The sequence below is a fragment of the Mobula birostris genome, chromosome 28 (assembly GCF_030028105.1).
Source record: "Mobula birostris isolate sMobBir1 chromosome 28, sMobBir1.hap1, whole genome shotgun sequence".
In the NCBI taxonomy this organism is placed as follows: Eukaryota; Metazoa; Chordata; class Chondrichthyes; order Myliobatiformes; family Myliobatidae; genus Mobula; species Mobula birostris.
In genome coordinates, this window is record NC_092397.1 from 12,050,743 (window position 1) to 12,074,970 (window position 24,228).

The 24,228-nt window shown below is 49.5% G+C and overlaps 1 protein-coding gene across 1 annotated transcript in view; it reads left to right on the forward strand.

Annotated features, from left to right (window-relative positions):
- Window positions 1-24,228, forward strand: part of LOC140188844 (mitogen-activated protein kinase kinase kinase 11-like) — a 113,480-nt gene that overhangs the window by 81,563 nt on the left and 7,689 nt on the right. The window contains exons 2-8 of the mRNA XM_072245498.1: window positions 5,536-5,716; window positions 7,177-7,325; window positions 10,508-10,683; window positions 12,212-12,452; window positions 14,747-14,869; window positions 15,886-16,039; window positions 22,113-22,210. Coding sequence (XP_072101599.1) covers window positions 5,536-5,716; window positions 7,177-7,325; window positions 10,508-10,683; window positions 12,212-12,452; window positions 14,747-14,869; window positions 15,886-16,039; window positions 22,113-22,210 — 1,122 coding nt within the window. The remainder of the gene's footprint in view (window positions 1-5,535; window positions 5,717-7,176; window positions 7,326-10,507; window positions 10,684-12,211; window positions 12,453-14,746; window positions 14,870-15,885; window positions 16,040-22,112; window positions 22,211-24,228) is intronic.

The window sequence follows — 24,228 nt, forward strand, 5'->3', positions numbered from 1 at the left end:
CTTATGATCGGAGTACGCAGATGTCACCATGTACAACCCTGAGATTCATTTTCCTGCGGGTGTACTCAATAAATCCAACAACAGAACAATAATCATAACAGAATTAATGAAAGACTGCACCAACGTGGGCGTTCCACCAGCATACAAAAGACAACAAACTGTGCATATACAAAAAGAAATAATAATAAATAAATAAATAATCAATAAATGTCGAGAACATGAGACGAAGAGTCCTTGAAAGTGAGTCCGTAGGTTGTGGGAACAGTTCAGTGATAGGGTGAGTGAAGTTTGGTGAAATTATCCCCTCTAGTTCAGGAGTGTGATGGTTGAGGGGTAATAACTGTTCCTGAACCTGGTGGTGTGAGTCCGGAGGCTCCTGTACCTCCTTCCTGATGGTTGAGGGGTGATAACTGTTCCTGAACCTGGTGGTGTGTGTCCTGAGGCTCCTGTACCTCCTTCCTGATGGTTGAGGGGTGATAACTGTTCCTGAACCTGGTGGTTGAGGGGTAATAACTGTTCCTGAACCTGGTGGTGTGCGTTCTGAGGCTCCTGTATCTCCTTCCTGATGGCAGCAGTGAGAAGAGAGCCTGGCCTGGGTGGTGGGGACCTCTGATGATGGATGCTGCTTTCCTGTGACAGCGTTCCACGTTGATGGACTGGGTTGTATGTTTCAATGCAGATGTGACAAATAATCTAACTTTTTAACAAGTTACATTAGCAGATGGATGTGCATGAAATAGCTTCCCTTGAAACCAGTTTTGTCGGTCACATTACATCGAGACACCTTTCAGTTCCCTCCACGTAACAACACCCAGACTGGCTGTGTTATTTACAGTAATCCACTCCTATTGTACGAGTGTTTTTGAGATGATATGGTGAAGGGTACATGACAGATATTTTCCCCAAAAACAAGCAGAAAATGCCGAGGAACTCCTTCGGTCTTTCTCCCAATTTACCCCCGTCAAAGACGGCAACGATTCACTAGTTTGCAAATACGTTCAGGATGAAATATCATTCACTCAGTGGCCACTTTATTAGGTATACTGGTACACCTGCTCATTAATGCAAATATCTAATTGGCCAATCACGTGGCAGCAACTCAATGCATTAAAGCATGCAGACATGGTCAAGAGGCTCAACGTTTTTCAGACCGAACATCAGAATGGGGGAAGAAATGTGATCTAAGCGACTTTGATTGTTGGTGCCAGATGGGGTGGTGTGAGTATCTCAGTACCTCCTGGGGTTTACATGCACGACATTCTCTAGAATTTACAGAGACAGGCGAAAAACAAAAGAAAACATCCAGTGAGCGGCAGTTCTGTGGGTGAAAATGTTTTGTTAATGAGAAAAGTCAGAGGAGAATGGCCAGACTGGTTTAAGCTGACAGGAAGGCGACAGTAACTCAAATACCCACCCGTTACAACAGCGGTGTGCAGAAGAGCATCTCTGAACGCACAACACGTCGGACCGTGAAGTGGACGGGCTAACAGCAGCAGAAGTTCATGAACATACACTCAGTGGCCACTTTATTCGGTACAGGAGCTCCCTTCGTAACTCGTCAGGTCAGGCAGCATCTTTGGAGAGGGGTGAGCGGTAGGTATTTCGGGGACAAAAAAAAAATCTGCAGATGCTGGATATCCAAAGCAACACACACACAAAATGCCGGAGGAACTCAGCAGGCCAGGCAGCATCTACAGAGAGGAATAAACAGTCGACGTTTCAGGCCGAGACCCTTCATCAGGACCGGGAGAAAAGAAGATAAGAAGTCAGGGTAAGAAGGTGGGGGGGGGCGGGGAGGAAGACGTACAAGGTGGCAGGTGATGGGTGGAACCAGGAGGGGGGAGGCATTGGAGTAAAGAGCTGAGAAGTTGATTGGTGAAAGAGATAACGGGCTGGCAAAGGGGGGATCTGATAGGAGAGGGTAAAGGAGGAGGAGCACCAGAGGAAGGTGATGTGGAGGTAGGGAAATAAGGTGAGAGAGGGAAATGGGAATGGGGAATGGTGAAGGGGGGAGGCAAAATGCCGAGTTCCTCCAGCAATTTTTGTGTGTTACAGTATATATTTTGGGCCTCCTGCATTATACTGCAGATAATATCAGATCCCCCGTCAAGCCTCTTGAATTTCTGTCTGTGCCTTTCGGACACAATTATTAAGTGGACAAGGGGCACTGAAGATCTTGAAATCAAACCTGTGTCCTGATGGAATATTACAGCAGGTCGGATGGCCACCTCCTGAAGTAGAGCGGGGCAGACAGTGCCACCTGGTGGCACTCTGCTGCACTGCAGCCATAGTTTTCCAAGAGTCGATTCCCAGTCGGAATTGGGTTTATCCTCAAACTGAGGTGTGTCGTGAAGTTTGTTCAAGGGGAGCAAGGAGCAAATAAAAGGTAGTCGATCATAAAGTGCAGAAATCTGAAACATCACACACACACACACACACACACACACACACACACACACACACACACACACAAAATGCTGAAGGAACTGAGTAGATCAGGCAGCATCTATGGAGAGGAATAAACACTCGACGTTTCGGGCCGAGACCCTTCTTCAGGACTGGGAAGGAAGGGGGAGAGGACTCTAGAATAAAAAGGTGGGGGTTGGGGGAAGGGGGGTAGCTGGAAGGTGACAGGTAAAGCCAGGTGGGTGGGAAAGGTCGAGGGCTGGAGAGGAAGGAATCTGATAGGAGAGGAGAGTGGATCATCGGAGACAGGGAAGGAGGAGGGGGACCCAGGGGGAGGTGATAGGCAAGACGGAAGACAGAGTGGGAGACAAAAGAAGAGGGGAGTGGGGAGGGAATATTTTTTAACCGGAAGGAGAAATCAATCATACCACCAGGTTGGAAGATGCTAAAGGATTGATAGACTTGATGGCGGACGAGAAGAAACTGTGTTTTAAAACATTGAGTGTGGGTCTCCGGGCTCTGGTACCTGCTCCCGGATTGTCCTGGACGGTCAGAGTCCTCAGTGAGGCACCGGCTTTTGAAGTTGCCCGCGATGGCGGGGACGGTCGTGCCCGTGCTGGGGTCTGCGACTCTCCGCAGCCCCTCGCGAATCCTGTGTGTTGGAGCCTCCACACCCCCCACCCCCAGGGTGTGACGCACCCAGCCCTCCCCCGCACACACCTGTAGAAATTTGCAAGCGCCTTTGCTGCTGCGCGCAGTCTCTTAAAACCCCCGACGAAAGCAGAGCCGCTGGGGTGATGGCTCCAGTGTTCACTGCCACCTCCGTCCAGCCGGCAAAGTTAACCCACCGGGTGCTCTTGGGCCCAGAGAGGGTGAAGGGTGGCGACTAAAAGACCCCTTCAAGCCTCACACAGAACTGCCAGTTAAAGAAGTCTTCTGTTAAACGGCAAAGTAAGTGGACAGGGATAGGGTTCCTCCTGTCCTCACCTACCACCCCACCAGCCTCCGCGTCCAGTGCACAATTCTCCGAAACTTCCGCCATCTCCAGTGGGATCCCACCACCAAACACATCCTTCCCCCTCCCCCCCACTTTCTGCTTTCCGCAGGGATCGCTCCCTACGCGACTCCCTTGTTCATTCGTCCCTCCCCACTGATCTCCCTCCTGGCATTTATCCTTGCAAGTGGAACAAGTGCTACACCTGGCCCTACACCTCCTCCCTCACTACCATTCAGTCCTTCCAGGTGAGGTGACCTTCACCTGTGAGCCTTTCGGGGCCATCCTCTGTGTCCGGTGCTCCCGGTGTGGCCTCCTGCATATCGGCGAGACCCAATGTGGATTGGGAGACTGTTTCACCAAGTATCTACGCTCTGTCCGCAAGGACAGGCGGGATCTCACAGTGGCCACCCATTTTAATTCCACCTCCCATTCCCATTCCGATATGTCCATCCACGCCCTCCTCTACTGTCAGGATGAGGCCACACTTAGGTTGGAGGAACAACACCTTATATTCCGTTTGGGTAGCCTCCAACATGATGGCATGAACATTGACTTCTCTAACTTCCAGTAATGCCCCCCCTTCACCATTTCCTATTCCCTTTTCCCCCCTCTCACCTCATCTCCCTGCCCTCCCATCATCTCCCTCTGGTGTTCCACCTCCCTTTTCTTTCTTCCATGGTTTCTGAATCTTTCACCGATCAACTTCCCAGCTCTTTACTCCATCCCTCCCCTCCTGGTTTTACCTATCACCCGGTGTTTCTCTCCCCCCTCCCTCCACCTCTTAAATCTACTCCTCATCTTTTATTCTCCAGTCCTGCCGAAGGACCTTGGCCTGAGACGTTGACTGTACATTCTTCCATTGACGCTGCCTGGCCTGCTGAGTTCCTCCACCATTTTGTGTGCGTTGCTGGGATTTCCAGCATCTGCAGATCTTCTCTTGTGTGTGACTGGACAGAATTTAACTGGATATTCACTGATGCAGGATCAGAGGATAAACTACAGTCAGTGGCCGCCTCCTGTACCTAATAAAGTGGCCACTGAGTGTATGTTCATGATCTTTTGTGCTGTAGCCCGTCCACCATAAGGTTCGACGTGTTGTGCATTCAGAGATGCTCTTCTGCACACCACTGTTGTAACGGGTGGTTATCTGAGTTACTGTTGCCTTCCTGTCAGCCTGAACCAGTCTGGCCGTTCACCTCTGACCTCTCCCGTTAACAAGGCGTTTTGCGGGTTGCGGAGTGGGGGTGCATCCCTACCAGGGGAGGTGTGAGGCACTCCTTCCCTCCACTAGCCTGCAGGTCGCCCTTGGGCAAGGTGTAGCAGCTGCTTAGCCCCCCTCGATCAGGGTCACGTGAAGCCGTGGGACCAGCTCGTGGAGCTGGTGTACATCACAAGTCCTGGTTACGCGACCATTGACACCAGGCAGACAATCTCTGAAGAGTATTGATAATGGCTGGGGGGAAGTTGTGGAGTCACCCATCCTGTAAAGTCACTGCCCAGAAGGCGGTGATGGCAAACCACTTCTGTAGAAAAATTTGCCAGGAACAATCATGGTCGTGGAAAGACCATGTATCATCCGCGTCATATGACACAGCACATAATGATGATGTCATATGACATGGCGCATAATGATGATGATGATGATTTCACTTACAGAACCGCCGCTCACTGGATTTTTTGTTTTTTTTTTGTTTTTTGCACCATTCTCTGTAAACTCTGGAGACCGCTGTTCATGAAAATCCCAGATCAGCAGATTCTGAGATACTCAAACCACCCCATCTGGCACCAACAATCATTCCACAGTCAAAGTCACCTAGGTCACATTTTCTCCCCATTCTGATGTTCGGTCTGAACAACCACTGAGCCTCTTGACCGTGTCTGCATGCTTTAATGCATTGAGTTGCTGCCACGTGATTGGCTGATTAGGTATTTGTGTTAACGAGCAGGTGTACGGGTGTCCGGAATAAAGTTACCACTGAGCGTATTTTGAATAGATTGCTCCCCCCCCAACGTTTTGGGGAGAAGGCAGGAGACTGGGGCCGAGAGGGAAAATGGATTGGCCGTGATGAATGGCCCAATTCTGCTCCGAGATCTCGCGGTCTTATCACTGACCTGTCCGCTTGTGCCTGCAGTTCTGCTGTTCCAGCCCATCGTGGATGATGACATGGAGGGGAAGACGCTAAAGATCACCGACTTCGGACTGGCCCGCGAGTGGCACAGGACCACGAAAATGAGCACTGCTGGCACGTACGCCTGGATGGCCCCCGAGGTGATCAAGACGTCAACGTTCTCCAAAGGCAGCGACGTATGGAGGTGAGCGACCGGCACGCGGTAATCGTCGCTGTGGATTGCACCCGCGGGTTCGGGGAATCACAAGCCAGTGCCTCTGACCTGACTCCAGCTGGCTCTCTTGTTTGCTCTCCACCTTCGGCCCACAATGTCCTGCCGGCTCTTTAACCTGCTCCAAGATCGATCGTAACCCTTCCCTCCCACATAACCCTCCATTTTCCTGTCATCCACATGCCCATCCACGAGGCTCGAAGCTCAACCCAACACGGGTGGAAAGCACGCAAGGGATCGAACCCGGGACCACTCGCCCCAAAGCCCAGTGCTGTCACCACTGCACCACCAGCCGGCGTGTGCCCAGGAGCCTCTTAAATCTACCTAACGTATCTGCTCTTTCCACACTCCCACCACCCTCTGAGAGACGAAGTTTCCCCTCATGTTCCCCTTAAACTTTTCACCTTTCACCCTGAACCCATGACCTCTGATTGTAGTCCCACCCCAACCTCAGTGGAAAAAGCCTGCTTGCATTTACATCTATACCCCTCATAATTTTGTATACCTCTATCAAATCTCCTCGCAATCTCCTCGAATAAAGCGCTAACCTGTTCAATCTTTCCTTATAACTCAGGTCCTCCAGACCCGGCAACATTCTCGTAAATTTTCTCTGCACTCTTTCATCCTTCTTTACATCTTTCCAGTGGGGAGTGTTAGATTAATCTGAGACTAAGTTAAAGGGTCAGTACAGCATTGTGGGCCGAAGGGCCTGTACAATATGCTGGGCTGTTCTATGTTCTTTCCTTTCATCCAGCCTGCTATTTTGATCGATATTCCCTTGGGGGCGGCACTGCGGGACGTTTGCAAGAGTCAAGATCAGGTTTTAATATCACCGGCATAGTCGGGAAGTTTGTTGTCTTTGTGGCAGCAGCACAATGCAATACATGATTTTAAAAATCGTGTGTGTGCGTGCGTGTATACATGTAAAAAGTTCAATTAAATACATATTGCAAAAAAAATGGTGAGATAGTGTCGTGGATTCGGTGTCCATTCAGAAATCGGACGGCGGAGGGGAAGAAGCTGTTCCTGAATCGTTGAGTGAGTGTCTTCAGGCTCCTGTGCCTCCTCCCTGATGGTAACAATGAGAAGAGGGCACGTCCTGGGTGGTGGGGGTCCTTAATGATTCAAGATTGTTTAATATAATTTCCAGTACACAAGTGTAAACGAGAATTTTTATTCTGGATACAAAAAAAACACAGTAAGATAAAGAACACTGGCCCGACTGGTGGCAGAATGACATCAGCACCAGACCCGGGAGCGGAGGTTCCCAGGTTCGAAACCAGTCCGGTCCGCTCCCAAGAATGCAATAATGATCAAAAAACACAATAAATATAAATGCACAAGATAGTTTATATATGTAGATTGATGTTACGATATTAAAAGTGACAGTGTTACGTTCGCCTTGCTGATGAACACACTTGCTCTCTCTACAGCTACGGGGTGCTGCTCTGGGAGCTGCTGACAGGCGAGGTCCCCTACAAAGGGATTGACGGCCTTGCTGTTGCCTACGGCGTGGCGGTCAACAAGCTTACGCTCCCAATCCCGTCAACGTGTCCGGAGATGTTCGCTCAGTTGATGTCAGGTAGGTGACCGAGCGGCGGTGTGCCTGGCTCCGATCAGGGAGCCGGCCTGGTTCTCCGTGGCTTCCGCCATCTCTCTCGCGGCTCCGTGTTTGAAAGGACGGGAGTGAATTGCTGCTTTGCGTCTACCCACCTCCCTGCTGTCCGTTACACCACTGGCGTTGAGGGCAGCAGTGAATTGACTTTATTTCTTACATCCTTCACGTGCATGAGGAGTAAAAATCTTCACATTCCATCTCCGTCTGAATGTGCAATGTGCAATTTATAGTCATTTATAATAAATAGCATGTACAACAGGACAGACAATATAACGTAGAAATGCAATTGTATCAGCGTGAATTAATCAGTCTGATGGCTTGGTAGAAGAAGCTGTCCCAGAGCCTGTTGGTCCTGGCTTTTATGCTGTAGTACCGTTTCCCGGATGGTAGCAGCTGGAACAGTTTGTGGTTGGGGTGACTCAGGTCCTAATGATCCTTCGGGCCCTTTTTACACACCTGTCTCTGTAAATGTCCTGAACAGTGGGAAGTTCACATCTACAGATGCACCGGGCTGTCCGCACCACTCTCTGCAGAGTCCTGCGATTGAGGGAAGTACAGTTCCCACACCAGGCAGTGATGTAGTCAGTCAGGATGCTCTCAATTGTGCCCCTGTAGAAAGTCCTTAGGACTTGGGGGCCCATACCAAACTCCTTTAACTGTTTGAGGTGAAAGAGGCTCTGTTGTGCCTTTTTCGCCACACAGCTGGTGTGTGCAGACCATGTGAGGTCCTCGGTGATGTTTATGCCGAGGAACTTAAAGCTGTTCACTCTCTCAACCCCAGATCCATTGATGTCAATAGGGGTTAGCCCGTCTCCATTCCTCCTGTAGTCCACAACCAGCTCCTTTGTTTTTGCTACATTGAGGGAGAGGTTGTTTTCTTGACACCACTGTATCAGAGAGATGACTTCCTCTCTGTAGGCTTACCTTATTGTATTTTTATCATGTTGTACCGCTGCCGTAAAGTTAACAAATTTCACAACATATACCCCTGATATTAAACCTAATTCTGATTCTGATCTTGCACTCGTGACAGGGCTTGAGATCTTTTTTACCGTGTTGGGGATGTCTTGAGATTTTATTTACCATATTGGAGATGGCTTGAGAACTTTTTAGTCATAGTCATAGTCATACTTTATTGATCCCAGGGGGAGGAATGGCTTGAGACCTTTTTTGCCATGTTGTACGAGGCTTGAGAACTTTTTAACCATGTTGGAAATGGCTTGAGAACTTTTTTATGCTGTTGGAATGACGAGAATTTTTTTAAACCATTTTGGAGATGGCTTGAGAACTTTATTATGGTATTGGAAATGGATTGAGAACTTCTTTATGGTGTTGGAGATGGCTTGAGAATCTCTTTTTAACCATGTCGGAGATGGCTTGTGAACTTTTTTTAACCATGTTGGAGATGGTTTGAGAACTTTTTTATGGTATTGGAAATGACTTGAGAACTTTTTAACCATATTGGAGATGGATTGAGAACTTCTTTTTAACCATGTTGGAGATGGTTTGAGAACTTTTTTTTAACCGTGTTGGGGATGGTTTGAGAACTTCTTTTTAACCATGTTGGAGATGGCTTGAGAACTTTTTTATGGTATTGGAAATGGCTTGAGAACTTATTTTTAACCATGTTAGAGATGGTCTGAGAACTTTTTTATGGTATTGGAAATGGCTTGAGAACTTTTTTATGGTTTTGGAGATGGCTTGAGAACTTTTTTATGGTTTTGGAGATGGCTTGAGAACTTTTTTTAAACCATGTTGGAGATGGATTGAAAACTTCTTTTTAACCATGTTGGAGATTTTTTATGGTATTGGAAATGGTTTGAGAACTTTTTTATGGTGTTGGAGATGGCTTGAGAACTTATTTTAACCATGTTTGAAATGGCTTGAAAACTTTTTTATGGTGTTGGAAATGGTTTGAGAACTTTTTTTAACCATACTTGAAATGGCTTGAGAACTTTTTTATGGTGTTGGAGATGGCTTAAGAACTTTTTTTTTACCATGTTGGAGATGCTTTAGATTCTTGAGCACTGATATGAAGAAACAAGAGATTTAAGAACTAAGTGCAGTCTTTTTATTTTGTCACAGTTGACTACCTCCACCCAAAAAGTGGTGGACGGCGCAGTCCATCACAGGTCAAGTCCTCCCCCACATTGAACACATCCACAAAGGAGTGCTGTCACAGGAGAGCAGCATCCAACATCAAGGTCTCCCACCACCCAGGCCATGCTCCCTCCTCACTGCTGCCATCGGGAAGGAGGTCCCGCACCAGCAGGTTCAGGAACAGTTATTACCCTTCAACCAGCAGGCTCTTGAACCAGCATTGGGTAATTTCACTCACCTCAACTCTGGTGCTTTCTACCCATGTCACTGGTGCCAACGTGCACCGTGACCTCTGGCTGCTCACCCTCCCTCCTGGGAATCTTCTGTGGTCGCTCTGTGACATCCTGGACCCTGGCACCTGGGAGACAACACAGCATCCCCCTAACTATCGAATCCCCTGTCACCACCGCTCTGCCTGACTTTACCCTTCCCCGCTGAGCCTCGGAGCCCAGTGCAGTGCCACAGGCTTGGTTGCTGCTGCTGTTGTGCCCTGATAGGTCACCTTGCCCCAGCCGGGGTATACTTGTTGTTGAGGGGAAAAGCCACAGGGGAACCCTGCATTGACTGCTTGACCTTGTCAGTCAGGAACTGAAGTTGTGTGCACTTCCTGCAGATGTAGTAATCGAGGAGACCGCTCGGTACCCCGAAATCCTACATCTCACAGGAGGAGCACTGAACGACCATCCTGCCTACACTTTTTATACCTCTAACTTCTCGAATTTCTAGCCTGCGCCTGTTCTTGCCTAAGCCTGTTGAGCCAAGGCCTGGCTGCTCTACCACTGGCCCACTCCAACAATGGCCGCTCCGCTTACACCTCACTTCTTTTCACTGGCTGAGCGCCTAGAAGATCGCGACAATTGCAACCTGCCAAAGAGTTCCGACAGGCCCTGGGCTCTTTATAAACCTTGCTCAGTGACGACCTCTTGTATTTATCGATTCCTGATTTTGAAATATTTCTTTGTCTTCCCGTGAAAGCCTGCAGGAAAATGAATCTTAGGCTGACATTAACGTACTTTGCTAATAAATTTTACTTTAACCCCGAAAAGAATGCTGGGATGAGGACCCGCACCAGCGGCCGCAGTTCACCTCCATCTTGGAGCAGCTGACCGCCATCGAGGAGCAGGTGTTGCTGGAGATGCCCCAGGAGTCGTTCCACTCCATGCAGGAGGACTGGAAGCTGGAGATCCAGGACATGTTTGACGAGCTGAGGGCCAAGGAGAAGGTAAGCGGGCCGATCTGCACCAGCGGGTTCGTGCTGGTCGTGAGGCGGTGCGCGGAGTGGTTCTGCCGCCTGCGCCGCTATCCGCTTCCACTGCTGCCCGGCCGATCTCTCTCCTTCCGTCTGCCGCCAAAGGCGGGACTTCCCGGCGGCCACACACTTCGATCCCTGTCCCGCCGTGTCAGTCCACGGCCTCCTCTGCTGTGGCGATGGGGCCACACTCAGGTTGGAGGAGCAACACCTTCATATTCCGTCTGGGTAGCCTCTAACCTGCCGGTGTGAGCATCGACTTCTCCGACTTCTCTCTTCCCACTTCCCCGTTTCCCTCTTTTTTTCCATTCCCCCTTCTGACTCCCTCCTCCTTCCCTTCCTCTCATGGTCCACCCTCCCCTCCAATCAGATTCCTCCTTCTTCAGCCCTTTACCTCTTCCACCTGCCAGCTTTGGTGGCAAAAATAGGAAAACAGGTTATTATCTGAATGGTGGCCGATTAGGAAAAGGGGAGGTGCAACGAGACCTGGGTGTCATTATACACCAGTCATTGAAAGTGGGCATGCAGGTACAGCAGGCGGTGAAAAAGGCGAATGGTATGCTGGCATTTATAGCGAGAGGGTTCGAGTACAGGAGCAGGGAGGTACTACTGCAGTTGTACAAGGCCTTGGTGAGACCACACCTGGAGTATTGTGTGCAGTTTTGGTCCCCTAATCTGAGGAAAGACATCCTTGCCATAGAGGGAGTACAAAGAAGGTTCACCAGATTGATTCTTGGGATGGCAGGACTTTCATATGAAGAAAGACTGGATGAACTGGGCTTGTACTCGTTGGAATTTAGAAGATTGAGGGGGGGGGATCTTATTGAAACGTATAAAATCCTAAAGGGATTGGACAGGCTAGATGCAGGAAGATTGTTCCCGATGTTGGGGAAGTCCAGAACGAGGGGCCACAGTTTGAGGATAGAGGGGAAGCCTTTTAGGACCGAGATTAGGAAAAACTTCTTCACACAGAGAGTGGTGAATCTGTGGAATTCTCTGCCACAGGAAACAGTTGAGGCCAGTTCATTGGCTATATTTAAGAGGGAGTTAGATATGGCCTTTGTGGCTGAAGGGATCAGGGGGTATGGAGGGAAGGCTGGTCAGGGTTCTGAGTTGGATGATCAGCCATGATCGTACTGAACGGCGGTGCAGGCTCGAAGGGCTGAATGGCCTACTCCTGCACCTATTTTCTATGTTTCTATGTTTCTTACTTCATCCCCGACACACCTCTCTTCCCCTCACCTGCAAGCTTGTACAACTTCCCCCACCCCCACCTCCTTATTCTGGCTTCTGCCGCACACCCCCCCCCCCACCCTGCCCTTCCTTTCCAGTCCAGCCCGAAACATCGACTGCTTATCCCCCTCCCCAGACGCTGCCCGGCCCTGCTGAGCTCCTGTAGCATCTCGCGTGCGTTGCCATGGGCTTCCGGTGTCTCTTGCGTCGCGGAGCAGCGATCGGGTTCTGTTGCTACGGCGCTGAGCTGCCCGATTTGTTTGGCCAGGAGCTGCTGTGCCGCGAGGAGGAACTGAAGCGGGCAGCGTTGCAGCAGAAGTCGCACGAGGAGTCCCTGCGCCAGCGGGAGCACGCGCTGGCGCAGTGGGAGCTGGACGTCTTCGAGCGCGAGCTCAGCCTCCTCATCTACCAGATGAACGCCGAGAAGCCCAACGTGAAGAAGCGGAAGGGCACCTTCAAGAAGAACAAGCTGAAGGTGAAAGATGGCCATCGCATCAGCCGGCCCATCGGTAAGGAGCAAACCAAAGGCCCCACCATCGATCAGCGCCAGTCCAGGAGCCCCTATGTCAGTCTCAGCCTATCAGGGACCCCCAATTGGCCAGTACGAGTCCAAGAGCCTATTGATTGGTTAGTTGCAGTGTAGGGTCTCCTTGATTGGTCAGTGCCAGTCCAGGAGCCCCTTGGTCGGTCTGAACCTACCAGGGACCCCCAGTTGGCCAATGCCAGTCGAAGAGCCTATTGATTGGTTAGTTGCAGTGTAGCGTCTCCTTCATTGGTCAGTGCCAGTCCAGGAGCCCTTTAATCAGTCTGAGCCTATCAGGGACCCCCAGTTGGTCACAGCCAGTCCAGGAGTCCCTTGATTGGTTAATGGCAGCCCAGGAGCACCTCGGCAGTGTAGGGTCTCCTGGATTGGCCTGTGGCAGCCGAGGAGCACCTCGATTGGTCAGTATAAGTCCGGTGACTCCTTGATTGGTCAGGGCGAGTCCAGGAGCCCCGCGATTGGTCGGTAGCAGTCCCGGGACCTCCTCAATTGGTCAAGGCAGTTCAGGGGCCCTTCGATTGGTCAGTGCCGGTCTCATTTCGATAAAATGGATTGACAAACTCCTAAACTATCAGAACTACTGCACTGACTGCTGGGGAGTCAGTCTATACCCAGGTCCCATGTTTAGATCAAATTGTTTACTGACTCGACTTTTGGACAGATTTAGAGTTCTGAGCAAAGGATACAGGCAAAAGTGTGAGGAGAAATGTCTTTTGCAGAATAATTATCATTGCCCGCAGAGCTGGTGGGAGCCCTGATCCGCGGGCCTTCACAGGGAATTGGAAACGCTCGCGAGGGAAAATAACTTTCATGTCTGTGTTCAGGCATCGTGGTTAGCAAGAGGGTGTTACTGCTCAGGGCGCCATAGTTCACGGTTCAATTCCGGCGTTCCCTTTGTGAGTTCCTCCCCGTGACCGCGTGGGTTTCCTCCGGTTCCCCAACACAGTCCCAAGGCGTACTGGCTAGCAGGTTAATGGGTCATTATAAAGTGTCCTACGATGGGGTGGGGCACTGGTCACGGTGGCTCGTTTTCCTGCAAGGCCCCCTTGCCTCGCAAGTGACTGGACGATGTTCTGCACCATTCGCGACTCCCCAGATGGCGAAGCAGTTCACACCCAAATGCAGCAGGACCTGGACAATATCCAGGCTTGGGCTGACAAGTAATATTGGAGCCACACAAGTGCCAGGCAATGACCATCTCCAACAAGAGAGGCTCCGACTATCGTCCCTTCATATTCAGTGGCATCACCATCACTGAATCCCCTATCAACATCCTGGGGGTGACCATTGACAGGAAACTGAACTGGTCTAGCCATATAAACACCGTGGCTACCAGAGCAGGTCAAAGGCTAGGAATTCTGCGGTGCGTAACTCACCTCCTGACTCCCCAAAGCCTGTCCACCGTCTGCAAGGCTCAGGTCAGGAGTGTAATGGAATACCCGCCACTTGCCTGGGTGAGTGCAGCTCCATCAACACTCGAGAAGCTCAACACCATCCAGTACCAGGCAGCCCACTCGATTGGTACCCCTTCCACACGTGTCCAATCCCCCCACCATCGACAGACAGTTGTAGCAGTGTGTACTATCTACAAGATGCACTGCAACAACACACCAAAGTTCCTAAGGCAGCACCTTCCAGACCCACGACCACCACCATCTCGAAGGACGAGAACAGCAGATACCTGGGAACACCACCACTGGGAAATCCCCCTCCAAGTCACTCACCATCCTGACTTGGAACCACATCGCCGTTCCTTCATTGTCGCTGGGTCAAAATCATGGAATTCCCTCCCTGACAGCACTGTGGGTGTCCCTACACCTCAGGGACGGCAGTGGTTCAAGAAGGCAGATCATCACCGCCTTCTCAGGGGCAACTAGGGATGGGCGATAAATGCTGGCTTAGCTGGCGATGCCCACGTCCCGTAAATGAATAGATAATTTTTAAAAGGCTAGGGTTAAACAGTTGGGTTGCTGGTTGGCGTGGTTCATTGGGCCAGAGAGCAAGTTCCACACTGTATTTCTGGATAAATGCATACATACCTACACACCTCCCTACTGTACTTAGAAAGAGAGAAAAAAATGGGCCACTGGACCGATCCAATGAAAAGACCTCCCTTGTGGCTGATTTGGTGATCGCAATTTGGCAAAGGTTGGAACTTGCTCCAAAAGGATGTGTGAGTTCTTGCGACGGTGACTGTTCTGTCAGCAGACAATTGTCCAACTGATCTCCCTCTCTCTCTCTCTCTCTCTCTCTCTGATGCAGATTTCCAGCACAAGCTCACCGTCCAGGCCTCCCCGGTTCTCAATAAGAAGAAAGGCTTGTTTGACGTCAGCTCCAGCTTGGCCAATAACTCGACCTTTGTCCCACGGCTGAGGGCAATACAGTGTAAGGAACTCACCCAACCTGTCGATAGAATTGTCAACCCTTCCTCCCGCAAATACAGTCCCTCTTTCTGCTGGTTCTATCTATCTATCTCTCTCCCCTCTCCCTCCCTCTCTCCTCCACTGAGTGGGCAAATTCATGGCAGATGCAATTTAATGTGGATAAATGTGAGGTTATCCACTTTGGTGTCAAGAACAGGAAAACAGATTATTATCTGAATGGTGGCCGATTAGGAAAAGGGGAGGTGCAATGAGACCTGGGTGTCATTATACACCAGTCATTGAAAGTGGGCATGCAGGTACAGCAGGCGGTGAAAAAGGCGAATGGTATGCTGGCATTTATAGCAAGAGGATTCGAGTACAGGAGCAGGGAGGTACTACTGCAGTTGTACAAGGCCTTGGTGAGACCACACCTGGAGTATTGTGTGCAGTTTTGGTCCCCTAATCTGAGGAAAGACATCTTTGCCATAGAGGGAGTACAAAGAAGGTTCACTAGATTGATTCCTGGGATGGCAGGACTTTCATATGATGAAAGACTGGATCGACTAGGCTTATATTCGTTGGAATTTAGAAGATTGAGGGGGGGATCTTATTGAAACGTATAAAATCCTAAAGGGATTGGACAGGCTAGATGCAGGAAGATTGTTCCCGATGTTGGGCAAGTCCAGAACGAGGGGTCACAGTTTGAGGATAAAGGGAAAGTCTTTTAGGACGGAGATTAGGAAAAACTTCTTCACACAGAGTGGTGAATCTGTGGAATTCTCTGCCACAGGAAACAGTTGAGGCCAGTTCATTGGCTATATTTAAGAGGGAGTTAGATATGGCCCTTGTGACTGAAGGGATCAGGGGGTATGGAGAGAAGGCAGGTACAGGGTTCTGAGTTGGATGATCAGCCATGATCATACTGAATGGCGGTGCAGACTCGAAGGGCCGAATGGCCTACTCCTGCACCTATTTTTTAATGTTTTCTCTGTCTGTCTCACGGTCTTGTCCCCTTCTGTCTCCCCTGCTCCCTGGCAGTGATTCCCAATGAGAACAATGGCGCGTGGAGCAGGTGTCCTGCCTGGGGTCCCGAGAGCTCCGATGGGGAGGACTGTGGCAAAGGAGAGAGGAGACCTGGATGCGCCCAGCGAAACAACGCCAATAAGCCCTGGGAGCTGCCGGCTGATGGAAGGTGGGAATGGTGTGGGGAAACAATTACAGTTCATTTAGGCTGGGGTAAGGCAAGAGGTTAAATTGCCGGACTGTTAACCGCAAGGCATGAATTCAAATTCAATCATGATTTTTTTTTTAAAAGCGAGTGTGCCCTATTGGGACTTGCCTGCTGACCGGGAGATTGTGGAGTGAGTTAGAGACAGTTTCTTCCAGTCTTTCCCCACCAGTTTTAAAAAGTGACCGGGGGCAGTTGGGACTTGCCTGCAGGGCGGGAGACCACAGAGTGAGTTGGAGGCAATTCCTTGTGGACATTACCTGCCAGTTTTAAAAAGCAAGTGGGGTCTGCCGGGCGGGAGATTGCCTAGGTTAATAGTAACTAGGGGTAATTAGCAAGGGTCAATAAAAAGAAGCGAGGCTTACTTGGAGCGGCCATTTTGGGATTGGCCATTATTGGAGCGGGCCATTGTTAGAGTAGTCAGGCTTTGGCTCAGCAGGCATGGGGGAGAATCTAAAACTGAAGTTTGAGAAGTTGGAGGCATAAAAAGCGTAGACTGGATGGTAGGTGAGGCATTGGAGTGGTCCTCCTCAGGGTACCTGCTGTGAAGTGCACCCAGCCTCAGCTCCTGTCCGAGAAGGTCAAGGGACTGGAGCTGGAATTGGATCCACTCAGGACATTCTGTGGGGGGGCGGGGGGCAGAAGTTTCATAGGTGAGTTTTTCACTGAGGTGGTGACACCCAGAGTTCAGGTGTCAGATAGGAGACAGGTGACCACCAGGTCAGTGGCACTGTGGCCGGCTCTGAGGTAGGGGTAAAAATAGTCAGGCAGAGCGGAGGCAATGGGAGACTCAGTAGTTAGGGAGACGCTGTGGCCACGGAAGAGATGCCAGGCTGGTGTGTTGCCTCCCAGGTGCCAGGGTCCGGGTGGTCTGGGAGCGGCTGCAGAAGATCCTGAAGAGGAAGGGTGACCAGCCGGAGGTCGCGGTGCAGGGGCCAGGGCTTCAGATTCCTGGATCATTGGGATCTCTTCCTGGGGAGGTGCGACCTGCACAAAGAGGACGGGTTACACCTGAACCAATATCCTTGCAGCCAGGTTTGCTAGAGCTGCTCGGGAGGGTTTAAATTAATTTGGCGGGGGTAGGGGTGGTGGTGGGAACCAGTGATAGGGCTGAGGACGGGGCAGTTGGTATACAAGTCAATGGGGTGTGTGGTGAGACTGTGAGGGAGGTCAGGGAGATGATGGGGCAAGATTGCAGTCAGTGGGACAGGAGGCCAAAATCGAAAAGGGTGACGAATACAGGACTGAAGGTGTTATATTTGAATGCACGCAGTGTACGGAATAAGGTAGATGATCTTGAATCGCAGGTAGAGATTGGCAGCTGTGACGTTGTGGGCATCACTGAGACGTGGCTGAAAGAAAATCACAGTGGGAAACTTAACATCCAAGGGTACACGTTGTATCGAAAGGCAGGTCGGCAGAGGGACTGGCATGGCTCTGTTGGTAAAAAGTGAAATTAAATCCTTAGAAAGAGATGACCGAGCATCAGAAGATGTAGAATCCTTGTGGGGAGAGTGGAGAAACCACGAGGCTAAAAAGACCCTGATGGGAGTTGTTTACAGGCCTGAGACTGTAGCCAGGATGTAGGATATAAATTTCAATGGGAAGTAGAAAAGGCACGTGAAAAAAGGGTAACGTTGCGATAGTCATCAGGGATTTCAATATGCAGGTAGATTAAGAAAACTAAATTGGTGCTAGATACCAAGAGAGGGAATTTGTAGAATGCCTACGAGATGGCTTATTAGAGCGGCTTGTGGCTGAGCCCACTAGGGAAAAGGTAATTCTGGATTGGGTGTTGTGTAATGAACCAGATTTAATTAGGGAGCTTAAGGTAAAGAAATCCTTGGGGATGCAGAGACCATAATATGACAGAATTCACCCTGCAACTTAAGAGAGAGAAGCTAAAGTCAAATGTATCAGTTTTATGGTGGAGTAAAGGGGAATTACAGAGGCATGAGAGATGCTGATCAAAGTTGACTGGAAGGGGACACCAGCGGGGATGATGGCAGAACAGCAATGGCTGGAGCTTCTGGGGACGACTCAGAAGGTGCAGGATAAATACAGACTAAAGATGAAGAAGCATTCTAAAGGGAGGATGAGACAACGGTGGCTGATATGGGAAATCAAAGACAGCATCAAAACAAAAGAGACAGCGTATAATACAGCAAAAATTAGTGGAAAGTTAGAGGATTGGGAAGCTTTGCAAAACGACGGAAGGCAACTTAAAAAAGCCATAAGAAGAGAAAAGATGGAATACGAAGGTAAGCTAGCCAAAAAAAATATCAAATAGGATACCAAATGTTTTTTCAGATAATAAAACAGAGGTCAGAGTGGACTGCCAGAAAATGATGCTGTAGAGGTAGTAATGGAGGACAAGGATATGGCAGACAAACTGAATAAGTATTTTGTATCAATCTTCACAGTGGAAGACACTAGCCGTATGCTGGAGGTTTGAGAGTATCGGGGGGCAGAAGTGTGTCGAGTTGTCCTTGCTAAGGAGAAGGTGCTTGGGAATCTGAAAGGCCTGAAGGTAGATAAGTCACCTGGACCAGGTGGACTACACCCCAGGGTTCTAAAGGAGGTGGCTGAAGAGATTGTGGATGCATTAACAATGATCTTTCAAGACTCACTAAACTCTGTAATGGTTCCAAAGGACTGGAGAATTGCAAATGTCACTCCATTTTTTTAAGAAGGGAGGGAGGCAGAAGGAAAGAAATTATGGGCCAATCAGCAAGACTTGGTTGGGACGATGTTGGAGTCCATAACTGAGGGTGAAGTATCGGGGTACTTGGAGGCACATGGCAAATCAGGCTAAGGTCAGCATGGTTTCCTTAAGGGGAAATCTTGCCTGACAAATCTGTTTGAATTCTTTGAGGAAATAACAAGCGGGATAGACAAAGGAGAGTTAGGGGATGGTGTGTGTTTGGGTTTTCAGAAGGCCTTTGACAAGGTGCTACTCCTGAGGCTGCTTAACAAGAACAGAACCCATGGCATTATAGGAAAGGTACTGGCGTGGATAGAAGGCTGATTGGCAGGAGGCAAAGATTCAGAGTGTCCTTGTTCTGGTTGTCTGTCAGTGTACCACAGGGGTTTGATATTGGGACCTCTCCTTCTCAAGTTATATGTCAACAATTTGAATGATGGAATTAATGGGCTTGTGGCCAAGTGATGTGAAGATAGGTGGCGGGAAAGCAGGGAATTTGCAGAAGGACTTGGACAGATCGAGACAAGGGGCAAAGAAGTGGCAGGTGGAATATAGTGTGGTCACGCACTTTGGTAGAAGGAATAAAGGTGTGGACTATTTTCTAAGTGGGGAGAAAATTCAAAAACTGGAGTTGCAAAGGGACTTGGGAGTCCTTGTGCCGGATTCCCTGAAGGTTAATTTGCAGGTTGAGCCGGCTGTGAGGAAAGCGTTCATTTCGAGAGGACCGGAATACAAGAGCAAGGCTGTAACGCTGAGGCTTTGTAAGGCACTGGTGAGGCCGCACTTGGAGTGTTGGGGCCTTGTTTAGGGCTGGCACTGGCGAGGGTCCAGAGAAGGTTCACAAGAATGATTCTGAGAATGAAAGGGTTAACAATGTGAAGGGCGTTCATTTGATGGTGCCGGGGCCTAGATTTGTTGGAGTTTTAGATATTGAGAGGCCTGGACAGAGGGGGTGTGGAGGGGATGTTTCCTATGGTGGGGGACTCTAGGACCAGATTAGAGTAGAGAGAAGTTCACTCAGAACAGAAATGAGAAGGAATTTTTTTCAGTCGGAGAATGGTGAATCTGTGGAATTCACTGCCAAGGATGGCTGTATTTAAAGTGGAGGTGGATAGGTTGGTGGTGAGTCAGGGCATCTAAGGTTCTGGGCAGAATAGGGTTGAAAAGGATAATAAATCATCCACGATGGAATAGTGGAGCAGATCGATGGGGGGGAAGACGGGAGATTGGGGCTGAGAGGAACAATGGAGCAGCCATGATGAAAAGGCTGAGCAGGCCCAACGGGCCTAGTTCTGCTCCTGTGTCTCACGGCCTTATGTTCAGTAATTAATAATAAATCTCGAATAAAATGAACAAATCATGAATAGTTACTGTGAAAATATCAGACTGTTGTTAAAAAAAATGCATCAGGTTCGGCAACGTCCTTTGGAAAATGACTAACCACACTAGTTCATTTATAGAACGTAGCACAGTACGACACAGTACAGGCCCTTCAGCCCACAATGTTGTGCTGACCCTTTAACCTGTACCAAGATCAATCCAGCCCTCTCTGCCCACGTAGCCCTCAATTTTTCTATCATCCATGTCCCTGTCCAAGAGTTTCTTAAATGCTCCTAATGTATCTGCCTCCACCACCAACCCTGATGGCATGTTCCACGCACCCACCACTCTCTGTGTGAAGAACTTACCTCTGACATCCCCCCCCCCACCCCCCGTGCTTTCCTCCAACCATCTTAAAACTGTGCCCCCTTGTCCGTCCATGTTCTCTGGGGAGGAAAAGATGACACCTGTCGGAATTCAGATCCACCAAACTGGCCGATAGTTCACTGCCTGCACAACCCATTCGTGTCAGGAGCGATCGTCCACATTTACTAAGGATAAATCAATTTAACTTCTATCGAATCGGGCAAGTTAAAGAGGGGACGGTGAGAGGAACCATCGGCTTCAGAGACGCAAGCGGCTCTCGGCACGGTGGCGCGGCGGTCAGCGCGACGGTTTGCAGTGCAGGCGACCCGGGTTCGATTCCCGCCGCTGCTCTACGAGGAGTTTGTACGTTCTGCCCCGTGACTGCGTAGGTTTCCTCCAGGTGCTCCGGTTTCCTCCCACAGTCCAAAGGCGGACCGGTTGGTAGGTTAATTGGTCATTGTAAAGTGCCCCGTGATTAGGCGAGGATTAAACCGGGGGATTGCTGGGTGGCTCAGCTCGAAGAGCCTATTCCAAGCTGTATCCCACAGGAATTCTGCAGAAGCTGGGAGCCCACGGTAACACACAGAAAATGTTGGAGGAACTCGACGAGTCAGGCAGCAGATGAAGGGTCTGGGCCTAAAACGTCCACTGTTTATTCTTTTCCGTGGAAGCCGCCTGACCTGCTCAGTTTCCTCCAGCCTCTTGTGAGTGTTATCTTCAGAGGGTGAGGGTCAAATCACACACGCAAGTCACAGCTTAACCCCAGAGTAAGTTGTCACCTGGATGACAATGAGTTTTCTTAAATCACGTTTTTATATGACAAGACAAAGGAGCAGAATCAGGCCATTCAGCCCATCGAGTCTCTCTGCCATTCCATCATGGCTGATCCCGGATCCCGCTCAACCCCATGCGCCTGTCTCCTCACTGTACCCTCTGATGCCCCAACCGAACAGGAAACGCCTTAAATATACCCACAGAATTGGCCTCCACCGCAGTCTGTGGCAGAGTATTCCACAGATTCACTACTCCCTGGCTAAAAATATTCCTCCTGACCTCAGTTTTGAGGCTGTGCCCTCTGGTTCTGGATCCCCACACCCCACCAGAGGAAACATCCTCTCCACATCCACCCCGTCTAGTCCTTTCAACATTTGGTAGATTTTAATGAGAGCCCTCCACATTCTTCTAAGTTCCAGTGAGTACAGGCCCAAAGCTGCCAGACGCTCCTCGCATGTTAACCCCTTCATTCCTGGAATCATTCTCGTAAACCTCCTCTGGACTCTCTCCAATGACAACACCATCCTTTCTGAGATGTGGGGCCCAAAACTGTTGACAGTACTCCAAGTGTGGCCTGACTAGTGTCCTATAAAGGCTTAGCATTATCTCCTTTCTTTTATACTCTATTCCTCTGTTCTGAAAGGTCGCCCCTCAATTTTGAGGCTGTGACGTCCAGTTCTGGATCCCCCACACCCCACCCCGCCATAAGAAACATCCTCCCTATCTAGTCCTTTCAGCATTTGGTATTGAAAGTTGTACCCGCCCTCTGTGCGATCCATGCTGTTTCTGTCCCCAGAGTGCGTGGTGGGACAATGTGGACAGTAACCTTGTTAACTCGGGATACCGAGAATAATGTGAGCATTCTGCCTTCAGGACAAGACCTCGAGTGGACAACGAAATATGGATTGGTGAATCTGGGGACGAAGGATCAACTCCGTCTTCGACTAACTCCACTGGAGACTCTAATCCGGGTAGGCAGACAGCAGGCATCTCGCGATAACCGCCTGCTCTTTGACGGGATCCTCTTGTCCGCCTACTTGCTGGTGCACGGTCCAGTAAGCCCCAATCCCAATCTAAAACGCACCCCCCCACCCCGGCGCGGGTGCTGCCTCTTCGGTCGTTTAACCCCGGGCTCCGCCTGCCCTCCCAGGCGGACCTGGAGACAGATATTCCAAAAGATCCTGTAGACGAGATCTTGGGCAAGACGCTAAAGGAACACGGCAGGCCAGGCAGCGTCTGCAGCGTTCACTTCGCAGGGTAGACAGTCGACGTTTCGGGCCGAGACCCTTCACCAGGAAGTGGACGGGAGTCCGAAATTCGGCTTCCCCCCTTCCTTTCCAGTCCTGGTGAAGGGTTTCGGCTCGAAACGTCGACGGGTTATCGATGAGTCAGAATCAGGTTTAATATCACCGGCATGTGCTGTGAAATTTGTTGTCTCTGCGGCAGCAGGACGTAAAAATAAAAACTAAATTGCAGCAAATATAAAATCACAGTTTTTATTATTCTTGCAACTGTGTGTGTGTATATATTTGTGAGCCCTTTGCAATTACCTGAATCAATTACTCATAAAATGGGGTCTGATCTTCGTCTAAGTCACGATAGTAGACAAACACAATCTGCCTAAACTAATAACACATAAACAATTGTACTTCTCGGCAATACCGAGTACAACATTTAAACAATCGCAGTCTAGGTTCAAAAAAAGTACGTGAACCTCTGGGGTAATGCCTTCTACAAAATCTATTTGGAGTTGGGTGTTCTAATCAATGAGATGAAATTGGGGGTGGGGGTTGTGGAGGTACCCTGCCCTATATAAAAAAAAAGGGACATACAAAGTCAGGTGACCGCTCTTCTCAAGAAAGATCTGTCTATGTGCACCATGCCCTGAACTAAATTATTTTCAGAGGACCTTAGAAGAATTGCATGAAGCTGGAAAAGGCTGGAAAAGCATTTCTAAAGACCCGAATGTTCATCTGTCCACAGTAGGGGAAATTGTCTACAAATGGAGGAAATTCAGTACTGTTGTGACGGGCATCCTGCAAAGGTCACACCAAGAGCTCAACGTGCAATGCTGAAGGAGGTGAATAAGAACCCAAGGACAACAGCAAAAGACCTGCAGAGATCTCTGGAGCTTGCTAAAGTCTCTAGAAGCAAAGCACCGAACAGGAATGGTGTTCATGGAAGGACACCACGGAGGAAACCACTGCTCTCCAGAAACACATTGCTGCACGTCTCCAATTTGCAAAAGACCGCCTGGTCGCTCCACAACGCTTCTGGGACAATGTTCTGTGGACAGATGAGACAAAAGGTGAACTTTCTGGCAGAAATGCACATTGCTCTATTTGGAGGAAAAAAGGCACTGCCCACCAACACCAAAACCTCATCCCAACTGTGAAGCATGGTGGAAGCAGCATCATGGTTTGGGGCTGCTTTGCTGCCTCAGAGTCTGGACAGCTTGCAATCGTTGAGGGAGCAATGAATTCAAAATTGTATCAAGACATTTTCCAGGAGAATGTCAGGGTAGCGGTCAGCCACCTGAAGCTCAATAGAAGTTGGACGATGCAATGAGACAACGATCCCAAACACAAGAGTAAATCAACAGCAGAATGGTTTCAAAAGATGGAAAAGTTTTGTTTTGGAATGGCCAAGTCAGAGTCCATTCCAACCCTAACCCAGTTGAGATGTTGTGACATGACCTGAAGAGGGTTGTTCGTGCAAGGTATCCCAGAAATATTGATGAACTGAAACAGTTTTGTATGGAGGAATGGTCTAAAATTCCTCCCGGCCACTGTGCAAGTCTGATCAGCAGCTGCAGGAAACGTTTGGTGAAGGTTATTGCTGCTAAAGGAGGTTTTACCAGTTATTAAACACAAGGGTTCACATACTTTTCCCAGCCTGGACTGTGAATGATTAAATAATGTGTTCAAAAAGGACACGAAAAGTACAATTGTTTGTGTTTTATTAGTTTAGGCCACTTGTGTTTGTCTAT